Source organism: Lagopus leucura, unplaced genomic scaffold, assembly GCF_019238085.1.
Source record: "Lagopus leucura isolate 7727_CA_CO unplaced genomic scaffold, USGS_WTPT01 Super-Scaffold_73, whole genome shotgun sequence".
NCBI classification, from domain to species: Eukaryota; Metazoa; Chordata; class Aves; order Galliformes; family Phasianidae; genus Lagopus; species Lagopus leucura.
The window spans coordinates 54,612,171-54,630,077 of NW_024962252.1; the positions used below are offsets into that span (position 1 = coordinate 54,612,171).

Genomic DNA, 17,907 nt, shown 5'->3' on the forward strand with positions numbered 1-17,907 from the left:
TTACTGGAAGCGTGAAAGGGAAAGATACATGAGTTATTAACGTTGGTTAATGTGGACAGAACTTGTAGGAAATGTTAAGGTGTGAGGATGGTGTCTGAAGCAGAAGATACATCTGCTCCAATCAGTGAGGGAATGTTTGAGACAAATTCCTCTCTAACTTTCTTAGCTTATTTCAACAGCTTGACTTTATGTCAAGGTTGGACCTATTCTTCTGGTGATTTTAGTATCAATAAAGTGATGTTGCTGCAGTGGCATAGCTTCGCATGCTTATATCTGTGTTGTGCATGGATAGGTTTCACAAGATCTTTAAGTCTTTGAATAGGTATGGGTAAATTAAAATCCTTTAACACTTACTGTTTCTGATTGCTGTATGAATTGTAGGAGAAGGTGTCCAAAATGGATAGGACTGTAGCAGAGCACCAGCAGTTCTCTCACGATTTCAAGGACCTCCAAGACTGGGTGGCTGATGCAATTCACATGCTGGAGTCGTACTGTCATCCCACTGCTGACAAAAATGTTCTGGACAGTCGAATGTTAAAGCTGGAGGTATGTAAACAGCTGTAGCATATGTTGATAAAACTGTGCAGAAGATAATAAAAGTCAGTGCAGAGAAAACAACACTTTGATGTCCATATTTTGACTGTGGCTCAAAATTTGATACAAACCCTTCAAAATATAGGGATGTCACAAAAAGATTGTTGTTCATTGCTTTGGGTTCATGCTTTCAGGCTTTTCATGATTTTACATGCTGCAAGCTAAGAGTTTTTAACTCAGTTGCCCAGTTGTTAATGCTACTGAGTTTCTATGTTATAAAATTTGTTTTACAGGCAGATCCCAGTGTTGCAGAACAATACTTTGGCTCTGTAGAAGTTTTTTTATCACATCTTTTTTTTTTTTTTTTCTTTTTTTTTTTTTTCCCTCTGAATAAATCTTCCAATTTTCCCTCTAGATGACATTCTTTTCAGAATGTTTCCACTATCTTTGATGAACTGGAAGCATCTGCATAGATTTTGTATCTAGTTAACATATTCATGTCCATTTAGTGATAAAAGATAGAACAAAATCTACTCACTTTTTAGGGACTGCTAACATTGAAACAAGAAAAGGAAATCCAGATGAAAATAATTCTGACAAGAGGAGAATCTGTTCTGCAAAATACTTCTCTGGAGGGAGTACAAGTGATTGAACAGCAGCTACATACCCTAAAGGACAGCTGGGCTTCTCTTCTGTCTGCGTGTATCCGGTGCAAGAGGTAAAAAGCATATGAGACGCATAGTGATGCACTGTCAAATGAAAAGTTTATACACAGTTTTATTATTTCAAGAGTCAAATTAATGAAAATAACTGCATGTGCCTAACATCGCAAGTCTGAAAGCCTTAAATGACCTATTTCAATTAAATAGAAAAAGGAGAGACAAGAGTGAGGGGTTAAACTTCATTAACATATTCTTTTAAAAGTGGATTCTGTGTTCATAAACAGTCTATAAATTTTGTTTTGAATTGCATAAAATGTATTTTTCTTAATATTAAGTGTAATGGTTTTTCTATCAACGTACTGTCTGGTTTTCCACTTGTTAAATTTCACAGGAGATACTTTAATTACAGTATCCAATAGTGATGATTAAAGAAGAAATGCTGAAAGTGATAATTAAAATCTGAAAAATAAATGCAGACTTGTATAGTGGAGAACAACTAGTTGGAAATATTTCAATTTAAAACAATCAAACTAATTAAACATTGCAATGCAGCTGCAGAAAATTTCTGATTTTAGGTTTTATGCTTCCTATTCCATTTTATTTACTAAACTTCGTGCACGTATCACCTAGCTACATCATTTAATGGATCTCAGAAGTTTGAAAACTTCAGTTCTGTTTACCATCTAATCAGTGCTCCTAATTAAATCCTGTAGGATTTTAACATTTGTGTCTCTGTTTATCTTGTGATATTTGTATCATGGTCCATAATAACTACATATAGCAATATCTCAATATTTAACTAGCATGGGAACATCCAGTATTAAAAAAAAAAAAAAAAAAAAAAAAAAAAAAGTGTATTTTTAAATTACAGTCAACTGGAAGGAGCTCTCTCCAAATGGACAAGTTACCAGGATGATGTTCGCCAGTTTACCAGCTGGATGGATAAAGTAGAAGCAAGCATGAATTCTTCTCAAAGGCAGTGTGCTGAACTGAGGGAAAAAGCAGCTGCCCTCAGCAAAGCAAAGGTATGTTTGCTTTAGAGTGAATCAGCAACAAACACATACCAGCAACAAAAAAGGCTGACTAACTGCAAGATTAATCTGTAGTTCGTTTTAATGCTGCTCATTCTTAAATGCATCATTCTCTTCTGATTTTACAGCTACTCAGCGAAGAAGTGTTGAGTCACAGCAGTCTGTTGGAGACGATTGAAGTAAAAGGCAGTGGAATGGCTGAGCATTATGTCACTCAGCTTGAACTCCAGGAACTTCAGGAGCGATATAAGTTGCTCAAAGACAGAACAAGGGTACAGTTTTTCTTTATAGCACATCTCTTTTTTTTTTTTTTTTTTTTTTTTTTTTTTTATTACAGTTAAATTAAGAGTTTGGAAGAAGCTATAACTTAACGTATGTGACCACTTAGTGTTTGTACCACTGAGCTTCAGATCTTTCTAGAAAGGTTCTAAAGATCTGAATCTGAAAAATTACTCATGTTAATAGCTTGAGGAATTCTCTGTCAAAAGTCTAACTGACTTAGTTTAAATATGATTTTACTCATTGTGACTGAAAAGTTGGAAGCATATCTGAATACCTCTAGTTTGCATAAATAATAATAATAAAGTTTTGCAATAAATGTAGTTAGACAATCAAGTAAACCTAAAGGTTTTGATGGTTCAAGAATTTTACTGCTGAACGCAAGCATTATTACCAAGCAAACTGACTGTAATGCCAAAAGATTCAACAGGAGTTGGACTTGATGATCCTTGTGGGTCCATTCCATTCTGGAAAAGATTAGAGCACACACAGATAAAGCAAAGTTTATCTATTTATTTAAGAGATCAGAAAAAAATTCTAAGCTCTTCTTGACAACCTCAGTAAAATTAACTTAAATCAGTGTAAAAATTAAACAGTTCTTTTGTTTTTATACTCTGGATTGTTACTTACTAGTGATCACAGAGTGAATCTCACAAATAACAAGCTTAGATGACAAATCTTTAAGAATAAATATATGTATGCTCACATTTGAGCTCTCTTTCCTTGTTTTTGATCAAGCCATCCTCAGAATGCGGACACGTGAATTTTAGGAAAACTCAGTGTAAGATAAAAACTCTTCACCTTGATGTCATTACTGGATTTATATTTTCTTGGTTCATTGATACTCTAAGATACATATCTGTAAATATTTTTTACAAATAGGAGGCAGTAAAAAAAGCTGAAGAATTGCTTAACTTACATCAAGGGTATCAAAGAAATCTGAAGGCATTTGAAACATGGCTGGAGGAGGAACAGCAAAAACTTAGCTGCTTATCACACCTTGAAGGTGATGCCCAGAAACAAGAGGCAACACTCCGAGACCTACAGGTACAGCATGTGTGACATTGTAACTAAAACAATAATGGAATAATATTATCCTTAACAATTCATTTTTTTTCTACTTGAGAGCAGCTTGAGAGCACATTATATCTAAGCAATTTTTTGCTTAAATTTGGATCCAGTAAAGCCAGCACAAATGCTGACGTTCATTTCCAGAAAGTATCAGACTTCTAATTAATTCTTCAGTCATGTTAATACTTTTTTTTAAGTACTGAATTTTTTTAGATGTTGGTCTGCACTGCAGATACTACCTTTTCTTTTTCCTCTGTTTCATAGCGTATCAAAAGTATTATTTTCTTTGAGTTTCCATCTTCTGTTGCTTACAGTCCAATATTATAAGCAATACTTACTTGCCTACTTCAGGCAGTTCTGGTTATCTAGATTGCCTCTGATGGTGTCAACAGTTTATGGGCTGGTTCAGCCTCGTTCCATGACTAATGGGGCAGGGGGACACATGGACCCATACCCTGGGAAAGGAGAAAATGGGAAAAGGGTAAGTAGATGGGCCTAAAAACAAAACAGTGGCAACCATCTGAGGAGGAAGGTTGATTTACTAAATATGATATCAAAATGCAAGATAGCACAATATAATAAAATATAGTTGGAATCAAAGCTAATAATTCAAATTAAATGAGAGAAAGTGTGTTCAAAAACTGAAGGCCTTATGCTAGTGCTGAAGGAGAGACGGCTAGGAAGTACACACACTGCAGAGATGATCAGAAAGGTTGAGGGAACTTCTCATGACTGACCGGCAGTTTTATCTTTCCCTATGAATAGATAATGGAAACAGAACAGTGAACAGTCCTCTGGGATATGTTGTTCTCTTCTGAGAACCAGGTAATCAGAAGATAGGCAGTCCACTGAGCTGAAACATTAACTCTTTTAACTCCCAGTGCACTACATGATGTTATGATGTAGAATACTGTTTCCTAAGCAGATTGGCATACTTTCTAATGAAGTTATAATAAACATGAAGTCATGTATATCCAGAAGAATGTATAAAGAATTATTTTGGAATAGTATATCAAACATATATAAATAAGTAAGTATGTTAATTTTTGAAAGAAGCCTCACCTTATTCCTTGCTTTTATTACAGATGTAATTTCTGAGTTAGTCTCAGAGTGCCTTTGACACAGCTGGAAACCTTTGAATTTAAGTTTATGATGAATAGATTGCAGGCTGTCATGACAACTCAGGCAACTACTGTTTCAGAACTCATAAAAAGATTAGGAGGAGAAGGAGTTTAATGCATATGCTGTCAAAAATTTTCTAGAATTTATTTGTCCCTAATACCAATACTGGATTTGCTTTTTAAGTGATCATGCCATCAAATTCTTCTTAGTGTAATGTGTCTTCAACCATAGAGCCCTAAAAGTAATGACTGTTTCACTTGTGGTAACTGTTTTTGTCTGCAGTAGAACCAGGACTTCATGTGAAACGTGTGATAAAAATTGTTAATGTAAGCGTGTATCCATAACTCTGCCTTTACAGGAACTGCAGGTCTGCTGTGCAGAGGGGCAAGCACTACTGAATGCTGCTGTCCGTGCCAGAGAAGAGGTGATTCCTTGGGGCATGCCGCAGATAGAAGACAGAGCCTTGGAATCCATACGGCAGGACTGGCAAGTTTATCAGCACAGTCTTTGTGAAGCAAGAAGCCAATTAAATGCTACTGTTAGCAGATTGAGGTTAATGGAGAAAAAATTTCAGAAGGTTAATGACTGGATAACAGAACTGGAGGAGAAAGTTGCTATCAGGACTGGAAGGCAGTCTGGTAGAGCAACAAAAGAGATGCAGCTTCAACAAATGAAGGTAAATAATATAGTTAAGGAATTCCTGAAACAAAATACCATGTGAGTTTTTTGCATCAGTGCTTACTGTCAAAATTCCAGAAAATCTTTCAATAAATTCTGAGTACATTCCCCCATTTTACTAATTAAAATATGTCTGTACCAACGTTAAAATCTCATAAGGAGATGGGGAATTCATATGCTCTGTGGAATGTAAAGACATTACGGATCCTGAAGCAAGAAAGAGTTAACACAATAACAAAAGTAAAATGTAATGAACTATGTTTTGAATTCTTTGCTGTACTGATGTAGCAGTATTTCTTTGTTACTACAAGGAGAAGACATTGTTCTAAATAAACACAGGAAGTAGACCAGTGAAGATTTAAGGTTCTGTTTTACAGTCTCTTTTAAAATGTAGACAACATAAAAACTACAGGAAGTCCAGCTTGCGTTTCTATTATTATTCAGAAAAAAATACTAAATGTACTGCAATAAAATGGAGACAATATTGTTGCAGCTCCATATTTGTAATCATATATTTGTTTTCCCTTCAGTAATTTCCTAGTTGCAACTAAATTCCTGTTGTGTTTAAATCATTTGAATTAGCCATATAAACTGGATTATGTCTTTTGTCATAGAAATGGCATGAAGAAATTACAATATACAAAGATGATGTGGAGGAAGTTGGGATATTAGCTCAACAAATACTAGAGGAAGGTCTCACTACCAGTGGAATGGGAAGCCAGGCTACACAGCTTACATCTCGATATCAAACTCTTCTTCTTCATATATTGGTAAGTTACGAAAGTTAATTCATTAACACATCATAAATTGTCAGCTAAGAAGCAAATATAGATTGAATTTCATAATTAAAGTTGATCAAACTTTATCATTACTGTAGACTACATAATATAATGTTGTCATAGTCAAGGGCCTTTGGTCTGTGACAGGTTAGCTGGGCCCTCCTTAGCCTTCCTCTGCCAGAAGCTGGCAGAGAAGTAAGAAGGGTGAGTTGAGATAAAGAGAAACTATTTTACTAAAAATGGTAAAGGAATGTGATATAACACAGTGTAAAAGGAACCGAGAGTAATGAATCAAACAAATGGGAAAGAGAAAATATCTCCAAAGCACACTGCAAGTTCAATCAGAACAGAAAAAGGGACATCCTCACATCGCTATATCCCTTCTTCCCAGAGACCACGTGGGAAGGACTGGAGCACTCTGGAAACTTCAGTAATACAGGAACTGTAATTCCTGTAATTCCTCAGCAGCCCTCCTGATTCCTTCAGTTCACTGCATGATGTCATGAGATACGATATACCTATGGAAACTGTGACAAATGTTCTTATTTTTATCAATGTATTTATATAAACATATATGCTCACACATGTATTTATGTGTACACATACATAAATATACACACAAGCAGGCACACATTGGACTAAATGTGTTAGAGAATGATATTAAAAACCTTCTAAGTATATTCAGATTTGATCACATATGATTAGTAATCTTTTTTTGATAGTATCAGGGGAGAAATTCAGAATTCAGGAGATTTAAATGCTGATTTGTGACTGGGGAAATGTTTTTCAGGTTATCATTGAGAGACATAGGTATGGGAAATTTGAATTGGTAAGGTAAAATGTTTAGTCAGACACTGTAAGATACTATATAATCATGAGCCACAACAGAAGTTGCAAAATAGAAGTAACTTTTCAGTTGCTTAGGATTAACCCAGTTTTAGTATTAACAACTGTGACAAGTACACTCTGAGAAGACTTCAGTGATAATTATCCATTCGTTATTAAGGACTCAAAAATTGTGTTTAATTTCTTAGTACAGCAGGTTTTATTAATAAATGGCAGTCTATTGCAATCTCTAGTCAATATCAGTAATAAACATCAAGATGGTCTTTGTTTCTTCCTCTAACCTCTATATCTGTTTTGAAGGAACAAACAAAGTTTTTGGAAGAAGAGATACGCAGTATGGAGGAGTCAGAATTGGCTTTTAGTGCTTACAAAAATTGGTATGGAGCTACTAACAAGGACTTCAGAAATGTGATCACCAAGTTTGATGTGTTGGATAAAACAGCAATGGAGAAAAAAGTGCAGAAACTAGAGGTACAGCTTTGTTGGACACAGCTATTGTTTGTCTTCAGTTTCTGTTCACCAAAAAATGCCCATGTTTTGACACGTATCTTAACCGCTGCTCAAAATCCTAACTTCACCCTGCCCACAGAAATAAAGAAGATAAAGATCATCCAGTATAAAGCTTTGTGTTCTCATATCACATTACATCACACTTTGGTTGTTGAGGTTATGGATAGTCTTAAATAACATGATACTCTCTTTCCATAAGGAATGTTTCTGTATGTTTTGTTTCATTTAAAGCTTAAATACATTTCCTTCCCAACTCATCCTGTCATGTAAATTTTAAACCAGTACATACCGTGGCAAGAAATACATTCTCTTTCTCATCATTGAAGTAACTGCAGTAAGGCTAATTTTTTTTTTTTTTTTTTTTTTCTGCTTCCTTCTAGTTTATCACAGCCTAGCACCAGGTAGTTTTGTAATGAAAAGACCAGTTGATTTCACTAACAATTCCTTGTGTCCTTAAAAACCAATAACAAAAACCAAACAACTGTTATGCTCTCACTGATAATAAAATTGCAAGGAATAAAAGAGAGAAGAGCTTGCATAAATTTTCTCTTAACAAATTTTCTCCACAGCTGCTTTTGAGTGATATGGACATAGGCCACAGTTTGCTGAAATCGGCCCGTGAGAAGGGGGAGCGAGCTATAAAATACATGGAAGAAAATGATGTTGACTGCTTAAGAAAAGAAATTGGAGATCATGTGGAACAGCTTGAAGATTTAGCTGGTTCAATCAGGAAAGAGCACGTGACTTCAGAGAAGTGCCTTCAGCTGGCAAAGGAGTTCTCAGACAAGTACAGGGCACAAACCCAGTGGCTCACAGAGTACCAAGTCATGTTGCATACACCAGTGGAGCCAAAGTGTGAACTCTATGAGAAAAAGGCCCAGTTGTCTAAATACAAGGTAAAAAGTGATTGTATTATCATAGTATTTAATTAATTTTGACAGAGACTCTCAATAAATCTTCCAATGCAAATGTTTGTTCGAGTTTCCTCAATAGATTTATACCTCTGATCTGAATCTCTAAAAGCAGTGTCAATGTGAAAACATGCATTATTTGATATCTGAAGAAGAATGAGTACATAGATTTGCAATGACTGTATTTTAGTAAGGCAGTTGACAAATGCATTTGAAAATTCTAATCTTACTTACCTATCACCCATATGATGAATTCCATTAATGTCAGCAGAGTTAACTGCCTTTTAAGCAAGGATGAAAATTAATTGGTCGTCTTTGCGGATGCTGCTTCAGGCTGCATTAGTTTTATGAGCTTTTTGGTTAAAGCTGGTGGTCCCAGTTCAACTGACTCCCAGGACAGTCAGCTTCTGTGGCCTCCTCTGTTTTTATTTTGCATTTTAATGAAGCGTCTTCCCTCCACCCCCAGAAAACAATTGACAAAGTAAGTGTTGGCTCTTTTAATAATGCTTTTGTGAAATACTCCAGGGTTCCAGATTTTTCATTATACGTGTGCTGAGTCTGGCTGGAATGGAGCTAACTTTCCTCACACTAGTCTTTACAGCTCTGTGCTTAATATTTATAGCTAAAACAGTGTTGATAACAACACTGATGTTTTTGCTGTTGCTGAGCATAATTTGCACAGCATCAAGGCTTTCTCTTCAAGCAGCTTCTCCTGCCCTTTCCCCCATCCTCCAAGCTTAAATATTCAAAATCATATGGTACATCTCTGTGCTTGTTTGCTACATTTTCGTGGAGCTAGTGTCTCACTGTAATTTCATAGATGCTGCCATAGGCCATACTGTCTGACCCAAGGATAGAACAATGGCATAATAAGAACTCAAACTGGATATACCCAAGAGTACAGCTTTATGCACTCATCTGTATTGTTATTTCTCTATGAGCAGGGATGTAGCAATATCTTATTGCCCACCTGTTTGCAAAATTTGAGCAAATTTTATCCCTAATGCCCTTTCACACATAATAGTTTACTGTCCTTCAGCAGCCCCAGGTTGTCAGTCATGCTTCTAGGCACTGTCAATGGGAGAAATTGCTCTCAGGTGCCTGTAAAGCTATTGTCCCAGGGCAAGGCTTAAAAATGTGGTCTAGTAATTGTGACGAAGCTTACCTTATCTGGAAAGGATGATATTTAACATGGTAGAATGCTGTGCTTCAGATCAAAGATAAATGAACGAAATAGATCTTCAGAGCTCAACACATGTTTTACTATTCTTGCTTGTACCGTAGTCCATACAGCAGACCATTTTGTCCCATGAGCCTTCAATAAAATCAGTGATTGAAAAGGGAGAAGCACTTTTTGATCTGGTGAATGATGTGACTCTAAAGAGCAACATTCAAGACCTTCAAAGCAATTACCACGAACTCTGCAGTGCAACAAAGGTAAAAAGTCGGGGAAAAGAAATGAAGGTTCTTTCAAATTGCTCAATTTCTCCCCTTTTTAGGAAATTAACTACTTATTTCATAAGTAGTTCACATTTCTGTCCACACCATGGACAGAAAGCCACTTAGATTTCAGTACTTGTTTAAATCATGTTTCTGCTAAACCTCATACAAACTTCATTTAATCTAGTTCTTGTTAATAAATGGAAGTCACTAGAGAAAATGGACTGCAAGACAGATACAATTTAATTCGGCAAGGACAATATAAATTTAACATTGATTCATGAGTCCCTGTTTATATAGTGTTTTGAAAGATCTAACACTATACCCCTAGCAAAGATGCACTCTGCAAACATGTTAATACTTACTCTTGACCTAAGCCCCTTTAATTAGCAATCCATCCATCTAATAGCAGATTATTAGATATAATTTTCTTGAGTTAAATGCAGGAAAGTGTATAAAAAATCCTTCTTAAAATGAAAAATACGCTTAAAACCACATTTTTAGCTCAGTGTATTTATTCTCACTTTGCATATTACAGACACAGGCAGTCTGTATGTACAAATGCTATGAGCAGCAGGGACTCTACTGTAGCATTTGGTTGGCCATGTGCAGTTTCTCAAACTGTCTGTAGTAACTGAGTTGAACTGAAATTAAAGCCAGTTGACAATGTTCCTGTTTTTAGAGGAATGTGATCCTCATTGTCTTTCTCTGCTTTTGAAGTATGTTATTTTATTCTGAATAAAAAGCTACTTCAGTACCACAGATTTTCTTCCCTCACCTAATCTCTTCAATATCTTCTTTAACTGTCCAATCATATCAGTCAGTCACAGGAATACGAATTTGGAAAAAACACTCTTACTACATTTTCGCCGTCTTGGTATTTTCAACATCTTGGTATTTTTATTTTTTTATTTTTCTTAACTTACCATTTAAATTTGCTTGTTGTGAACTTGCAGGCATGTGTTGAAACCTTAGAGGTGAGAGTAAAAGAGCATGAGGATTACAACAGTGATTTGCAAGAAGGAGAAAAGTGGTTATTACATATGTCTAGCAAGCTGGTTAGCTCTGACCTAATGGAGAGTAATAGTCTTGAAATAATCACTCAGCAACTAGCCAACCACAAGGTGAGTTTGCTGCTTGGGTAAACTGTCTGGCAAATTAGATTTTTTCTTTTTTGCTTCACAGTGTCATTAATGCGATTTACATGTTTACTTTGTAACACTGTATATTGGATCAAATTGAACCTATACAAGAGCTTTTTTTACACTGATGTTAATTCTGTTTCAGATTTTTTTTCTAAGAAGTTCCAATAAACAGACCACAAAAGACGGATTAGGGTCATTTTACTCCTAAGACCTTTTTGTCTCTGATACTTTCAAGGAAGTAAATACATATTTTTTCCCTTTTCTTTTTTTTCCCCTTCTATTAGATCATAGCATTTCATCCACTGATTTTATTCAAAGTATTGCTATTGTTATTAAATCCTCTCCCTCTCTTCATACATGCATTTTGAAACTGAGATTCCAATGGCACATGTTGAAACCTTTTGACTCATAGTAATTAGCTTATTATTCCTTTAATAATCTCTTTGAATAAAAGTCTGTGTCCACCAAATTGGATCAAAGGGTCTTTCTACTGTGAAAGAGTTTATTGAATATGACATGATTCAGTGTCAGATTTAGTCCTCAGTACCAGAACACGAGAAGTTGGTAGAGCTCTGGTGATAATAAAATAAATTTTCATTTGTTTTATTATCACCAGAATACTCTGTTTTGGGACATAAGCATATAATGCTTATATACTCAACAGTGTTACTGATGTTTCTTTAGAATACCTACATACAGACTGTTGGCAATATTTTTTATGTTGAAATTCAAATAGCTCGACTATTGCAATATGCACTGACTGAAAACTTCTTTCCAAAGCTGAAGAGAAAGACCGTTTCAGAAAAGAACAATTAACTTTTAATAAGCTCATTAAAAAGCTGTGATGTAGAACATATTTCAAGTTTGAAATATCTCTTGAAAAGTATTTTATCTATTTCTTAGGCTATCATGGAAGAAATTGCAGGATTTGAAGACTGTTTGAACAAACTTAAGAGTAAAGGTGATTATTTGATCAGTCAATGCACAGAACATCTTCAAGCGAAATTTAAGCAGAATATACAAAGCCATCTTCAAGGAACAAGGGACAGCTATTCTGCCATATGTAGCACAGCCCAAAGGGTAAATCTTTCAAAATTGTTTTAAATACAGTTTAATAACAAATGTTATTATTTCTGTAATTACTTGCAGATTGTTAAGAGGTAAAAATTCAACTGTTTTAAAACAAACCTATAAATTACTAATATAGCCTTTCATCATTATTGTGCTACAGATGAATTCCTTGTGATCTAAATGTTGCCTTGGAGCCAACATAACTACCTGTATAATAGCCAGAAGTTCCAACTTAGTATCTCTGCAAAGTCACTATATTCAGATTACAGTAGCTTCTGAGCAGTCACAGCCAAGAAAAATAGAGGTATTCCTAATTTCAAAGCTAGGGAGAAAATTACACTGATACATAAATAACTGTTCTTAATTTTGTGCTAAGAAATACTGTCTCCTAGTAAAACCAGAATATTCAGTTAAGAAGGGCTAGTTAGGTCATTTTGTTAATCTGTTAATCCAATTAGGAGATCAGACCAGCATAGTTTCAAATAACAGAAACAGAGAAAGAGAGAGAAAGAAATAAAAAGAAAAAAAAAAAAAGAGAAAAAAAAAAAGAAAGAATTGTAGAGATAGATAAAACCTTGTAATAGATCAATGGCAAAAATGAAGAAGAACAAATTTGAGAAAACGCTCTTCATTTTCATCTCTATTTTCTCTTTTCAGAAGCCATGTCTTAAATGCTGTCCATTTTATCCACGAATTAGCAAGGTGCTCATGATGAGCATTCATCTCCTGGTATTTCTATATACAAGAGCCAAATTTTTTACAATCTTAACCGTTCTTTCCATTTTTTTAATTTTTTTTTTCTCCTGCAGTTAGCAAGGTGTGGGTAGGGAGCCAATAGTGATGTTTGAAAATGTAATGAACTTTCAAAATGTTTACTTTAGGTTTACCAAAGTTTGGAACATGAACTCCAGAAGCATGTCAATCATCAAGATACCCTACAACAGTGCCAGACTTGGCTGTCTACAGTACAATCAGAGCTAAAGCCAAGTACCTGGACACCTTTCAGCCTAGCAGATGCAGTTAAACAGGTAAAAGTTCAGCAGTTGAAAATGCTGTTAACTTTATTGAGGTGATTTCGGGTAAGAGCTCTATATTAATAGAAATAATCTCTAGCCTCCTCAGAGATCTCTTTGTCTTGATTGTTTATTTGCATATCCAAAAGAAATATCTTGAGGGGAAAATAACCTTAGGTGAAGAATCACAGAGTTTTTGTTAGCTCTCCTTAATGCTTAGAAATACATTATTTGACTGTAATTAGATAACCTTTTAATTAGATAACCAGGCTCAGATAATCTGTGGCTGTGTTTAGCAGAGATATTATCTCTTCCGCTTGTCTGCTTTCCATTCTGTTTGCCTACTAATGTTTCTATATGAGATCTGGTTTCATAGTTCCGTGGACATAGAGTCTGTTATCAGGCAACCGAAACAAGTTTCCAGTTGGAGTATCGAACTGCTTCCAGCTCACATTAGTCATTAAGAAAGGCTTCTTTATTTCTTGATTATTTTTAGTAACAATCAGACTTGTACGTTGTTTTCGAATTAAACTGGTTGGATATGAAAAGTGCTGAAATTGGATGTTTTCTCTTCCACCATGTCTCTTGAAACCATGAGATACTTGAAATACTGTAGATTTTAATTGTCCTTTCCTCCTTTATCTGCTCACCTTTAGGAAGAATTTTACTGTCTTTTTGATACTATTCCCACCTGTCCTGCTCCTAGTTACTGGGAGACAGTAACTAACTTCTCTTTTTTTTTTAAGCTGGACAAATTAATTTTTGTCAGTCTTGTCCAAATGCCATGTGCTGCAGCCTCATATACACCAGCCCTTAGCTGAACTTGTGCGAGTTTGCCAATGTTTCTTCTGTGAAGAAAGAGGGAAACTGGACCCAATGCGCCAGGCACAATCTGATAATGTAAATGTAGAGTAGTCCCTTCCATCAGCCTGCTCTCCTGCTTTATTGCTAGTGCAGTAATTCAGGATTGCCACAAGAGCACATTGCTGTTATGTAACTTGTCCACACGAAGCCACTACTGGGTTAGGTGGTCAAACACCTTCCTCCCTGGTCTCTAGTTGCTGTAGCCCAACTTGTCAGGCACTGATACTGCCATTTTCATGTGGGATGAAGATACTCTTCATATAGAGAGATGATCTTCTGTGGACAATGTCAAGAGGAAGAATCCTCAACAGTATAATGTTATCAAATCTTGTGAGTGATAGAAGTTGGGGAGGTTGGAAAAGATTCAGAGGATGTGGAGAAAGCATGGTGTGCCACTGGGTTGGATCCTCCATGAGGAAGATGCTGGAGAATTTAATAGATAGAGGCAACATGACAATTTATAAATCAGATCAAGTTCTGCTTCCCGTTCATCTTGGGAATGTAAGTCACCTTGTTGAAACTTTATATGTATCAAACAAAAATTTATAGTTACGTAAGCTAAATAATGTATATGTCACTGAATGCTTTGCTGGGTGGATGATGATTATAAAGATTTTTAGAGTTACACTTTTCTGCATTTTTTACATTTTCTAGTTAAATATGCAAGTCTACATTTCATTTCTTGGAAGTAATGAGATAAATTAAAAACACTAAAACACATGATTTTAATAAAGTATGTTTTATTCCACAGTCTGAGTATATTTGGGGATTGTCTTCCCTCAGGTGAAACACTTCCGGGCTCTGCAGGAGCAGGCAAATACATATTTGGATCTTTTGTGCTCCATGTGTGATCTGTCAGATGCCACAGTGAAGAGTACAGCAACAGATATTCAACAAACAAAACAAATGGTACAAGATAATCACAAGAAACAGCTTTTAATCTTATTTAGAGCTTTAACTGCTTTGATCTGCCCTCTTTTAAAAGGTCATATTGGGTAATAGTCTAAAGAAGGGCATTCTTACTTTCAGCTCCAGTACTTCATTTAGAAACGGCTTTATTACTCTCTTTCTCTTTTTAAATTATTATTATTTTTTAATTAAATTGACAATGCTATCCTGGTAGTAATATAAAAAAAAAGGACAAAGTATTAACAAAACACACTTAAGCAGCATTACAAGGTGTTGTCCTGAAGGCACATTAATAACATGTTGAAGAAAACCTCATCCAAATTGCTTCACAAAAGAAAATTCAGTTTATTGTTCTCTTGTTATATATATTTTAATGTTATTTGTTCAGCAGTAGTCTGGTGCTTTCTTTGTTAGGATATACTAATACGTTTGCTATAATAATTTTTATGATAGTTCAGTTCAGACCTATGTATTTTATCCAGAACTTATGAATTTACAGAAGTGCTCCTTGGTTTTAAATTTCAAAGTACCTTAATGCTTTGTTTTAAAACAAAATCATAAACATATGATGTTAGAAAACTATATCTTTAGGATTTCTCTTTTTAATGTAGGAAAAATTATTTCATACGCGCACACACACACACACACACACGCACACACAAAAATCATCTGAAACGACTTATATCCAGAGTAAAAATCTAATACATATAGTAACAGCATTCCATACCAGAAAAGAAAACTGTTCAAATCCAAGTAGTCCATTGACACCAAGGCAGTCCAAATATTGAATAGCAAAAAACACAAGAATACAATTCTTCTTTTATGTATATTGCAGTGGAAAACATTTAAGAAATCACAGGCGTGGCAGTACTGATATATATTAAACTGGTTGAATGTCTAAATCTTCAAGACTTCCTATGTGTGTTTTCAGTAAAAGAAGATTTGTGACTATTGGTGTAAGATGATTAATGGGCTCAAGTCTAATAGGCATTGTTCTTATTGGCATTTTATAAAAGGCATATAAGCAAAGTAACTGGATGAAACACAGTAAAGTGTTTAAGTTTTTTGGTTGTTTTTTTTTGATTGTTGTAAAGGCGTACAGAGCACAGTCTGTTGGTAGTCTTGGCATGCAATTGACTATAACAAATTAGTAAATTACACATTTTAAGCTTTAACAAAAGACTTAGAATACTGAAAACACACACATAAGTATATTTGCTTTGTTCAAGGGTCATTTTTCTCACAGCTTTCCTTGCATAGGACTGATTTTTATGACTTTTGAAGGTTGAGTCTCCTTGTGGATTATATTAGCCTCCTCAGAATCTAGTAAAGGAATTTGCTGTGAGTAGAGTATTGTGCTTGAAGAAAGACTGTCATTCATCCTCCGGTCTCCAAATATATCTGCATTAAAGCAATCCTACTGTTCTTTTTTTGTTTTGTTTTTTTTTTTCCTTTTCTGCTAGATTGAGCAACAGATAATGCATTCACAGTATTTGGCTCAAGGTTGGGAAGAGATAAAACAAATGAAGGCTGAACTCTGGATGTATTTCCAGGATGCAGATCAACAGCTACAGAATTTGAAAAGGAGACGAGCAGAGTTGGAACTAAGTGTTGCCCAGAATATGGTACTCCAAATTAAGGTAAGGAGGTTTTAAGATAAGATCGGAATGTAAGGTAGAAGTTCACCTGGTAGTTTATTTAATTGCAATGAACATATTGCATATAATTGGTAGTATGTTCTAAGCAAGAGCACAGAAGAGAGAAGAAAGAGAATTCCCTTATTGATGCTACAGTTTGATATAGAGAGCAAAACATAATACTATAGTGTTTCTGGGTTGTTTTTTTTTTTGTTGTTGTGGTTTTTTTTTTCTTAAACAGCATACAGTTTGCAGACTACTGTTTTGATTTACCTTCACTTTTAATGGGCTAGTTGCTGATTGTAATGAATCTGAAGATAAGATCTGCAACTTGTGCTTACTAAGTTTTTTGATTCCAGTTATAATTTAGCTAGATCCATTTCAAAAGCAATCTAGAATATCATCAATTTTGCTGGACTCTGAAAAGCACTGGAGAAGAGACGTGATAGAAAGCCATATTAATTTACTGTTAGTTGTGAGATATATGACTTCAGATCCTCACTCATTCATTTATAGAGCAGATGATTTTTATGGCTATTCTGCACGCATCTCAAACATCATTAAAGTAACAAGAAGAAAGAAGAAAACAAATTATTTTTTGAATAAGTAATTAAATGCTTGGATTTTGCATTTTTAGATTAGATTTTTCTTGTGTTCTTTTCTGATGTGCCAAGAATTGGGTGAAAAGTAAACAACCAATCCTGTCCTAAAAAAGCATTTGAACGAAGTCATAAAATACCTCAGTGCAGTGTTGTCTATGTCCTACTACACTAGCAGGAGTCAGTGTAGAGACAGGAGTCTGTACTTCTTCACTATTGTAGTCGGTTTTATTATGAATGACAGGCACCAGCTGTAGTGTCAGAAATGATTCATTCTGTGTTTTTCCCTGGTATTTACCCTATTGTGGGAAGATATCTAGATCAATTTGTGGGAGTCACAGAGAAAGAGGTAGGGGTGAACTTCTCTTCCCCAGAAGTCCACAATCCCTCAGTGAAAATTTATCACCCCAGCAAATTGCTGAAGCTGGGTGTGTTTGTTTAGTTACAGGTTTTGGAATTGGAATTTGAGAAAAGATTATCTTTACCCCCAACAGTGTAGAAATGCCAAAGAATATCTGGTTAATTTTAGTTGTCAGTATATTCTATATTTTCACGTGGAGTTCTCTGTTCAGTAAAAAAAAATGTTTATGTAGATGAGCTCTTTTATCTAGTGGAGTTAATTAATTCAAATAATTAATTCAATATTAATTCAAATGTTAATTTGAACAGTGATAACAGCTATTAAAGAAAGAGAAACAAAACAAACTATGGATGTGGGGGCGACTGACTCATGGACTCTTTACCCAGTTTTAGTCTCTAATAAAAAAGAGAAAGAAATGAGCTAGAAATGCTTCTGGTAAAATTAA

At 35.0% G+C, this 17,907-nt stretch overlaps 1 protein-coding gene across 1 annotated transcript in view; it reads left to right on the forward strand.

The window, feature by feature from the left end:
• SYNE1 (spectrin repeat containing nuclear envelope protein 1) overlaps positions 1–17,907 on the forward strand; it is a 275,315-nt gene that overhangs the window by 136,429 nt on the left and 120,979 nt on the right. Inside the window, exons 59-73 of the mRNA XM_042893607.1 lie at positions 382–546; positions 1,080–1,252; positions 2,068–2,221; positions 2,356–2,499; positions 3,389–3,553; positions 5,058–5,375; positions 5,992–6,147; positions 7,303–7,473; positions 8,082–8,408; positions 9,708–9,860; positions 10,820–10,987; positions 11,912–12,088; positions 12,961–13,107; positions 14,740–14,865; positions 16,329–16,505. Coding sequence (XP_042749541.1) covers positions 382–546; positions 1,080–1,252; positions 2,068–2,221; positions 2,356–2,499; positions 3,389–3,553; positions 5,058–5,375; positions 5,992–6,147; positions 7,303–7,473; positions 8,082–8,408; positions 9,708–9,860; positions 10,820–10,987; positions 11,912–12,088; positions 12,961–13,107; positions 14,740–14,865; positions 16,329–16,505 — 2,721 coding nt within the window. The remainder of the gene's footprint in view (positions 1–381; positions 547–1,079; positions 1,253–2,067; positions 2,222–2,355; positions 2,500–3,388; positions 3,554–5,057; positions 5,376–5,991; positions 6,148–7,302; positions 7,474–8,081; positions 8,409–9,707; positions 9,861–10,819; positions 10,988–11,911; positions 12,089–12,960; positions 13,108–14,739; positions 14,866–16,328; positions 16,506–17,907) is intronic.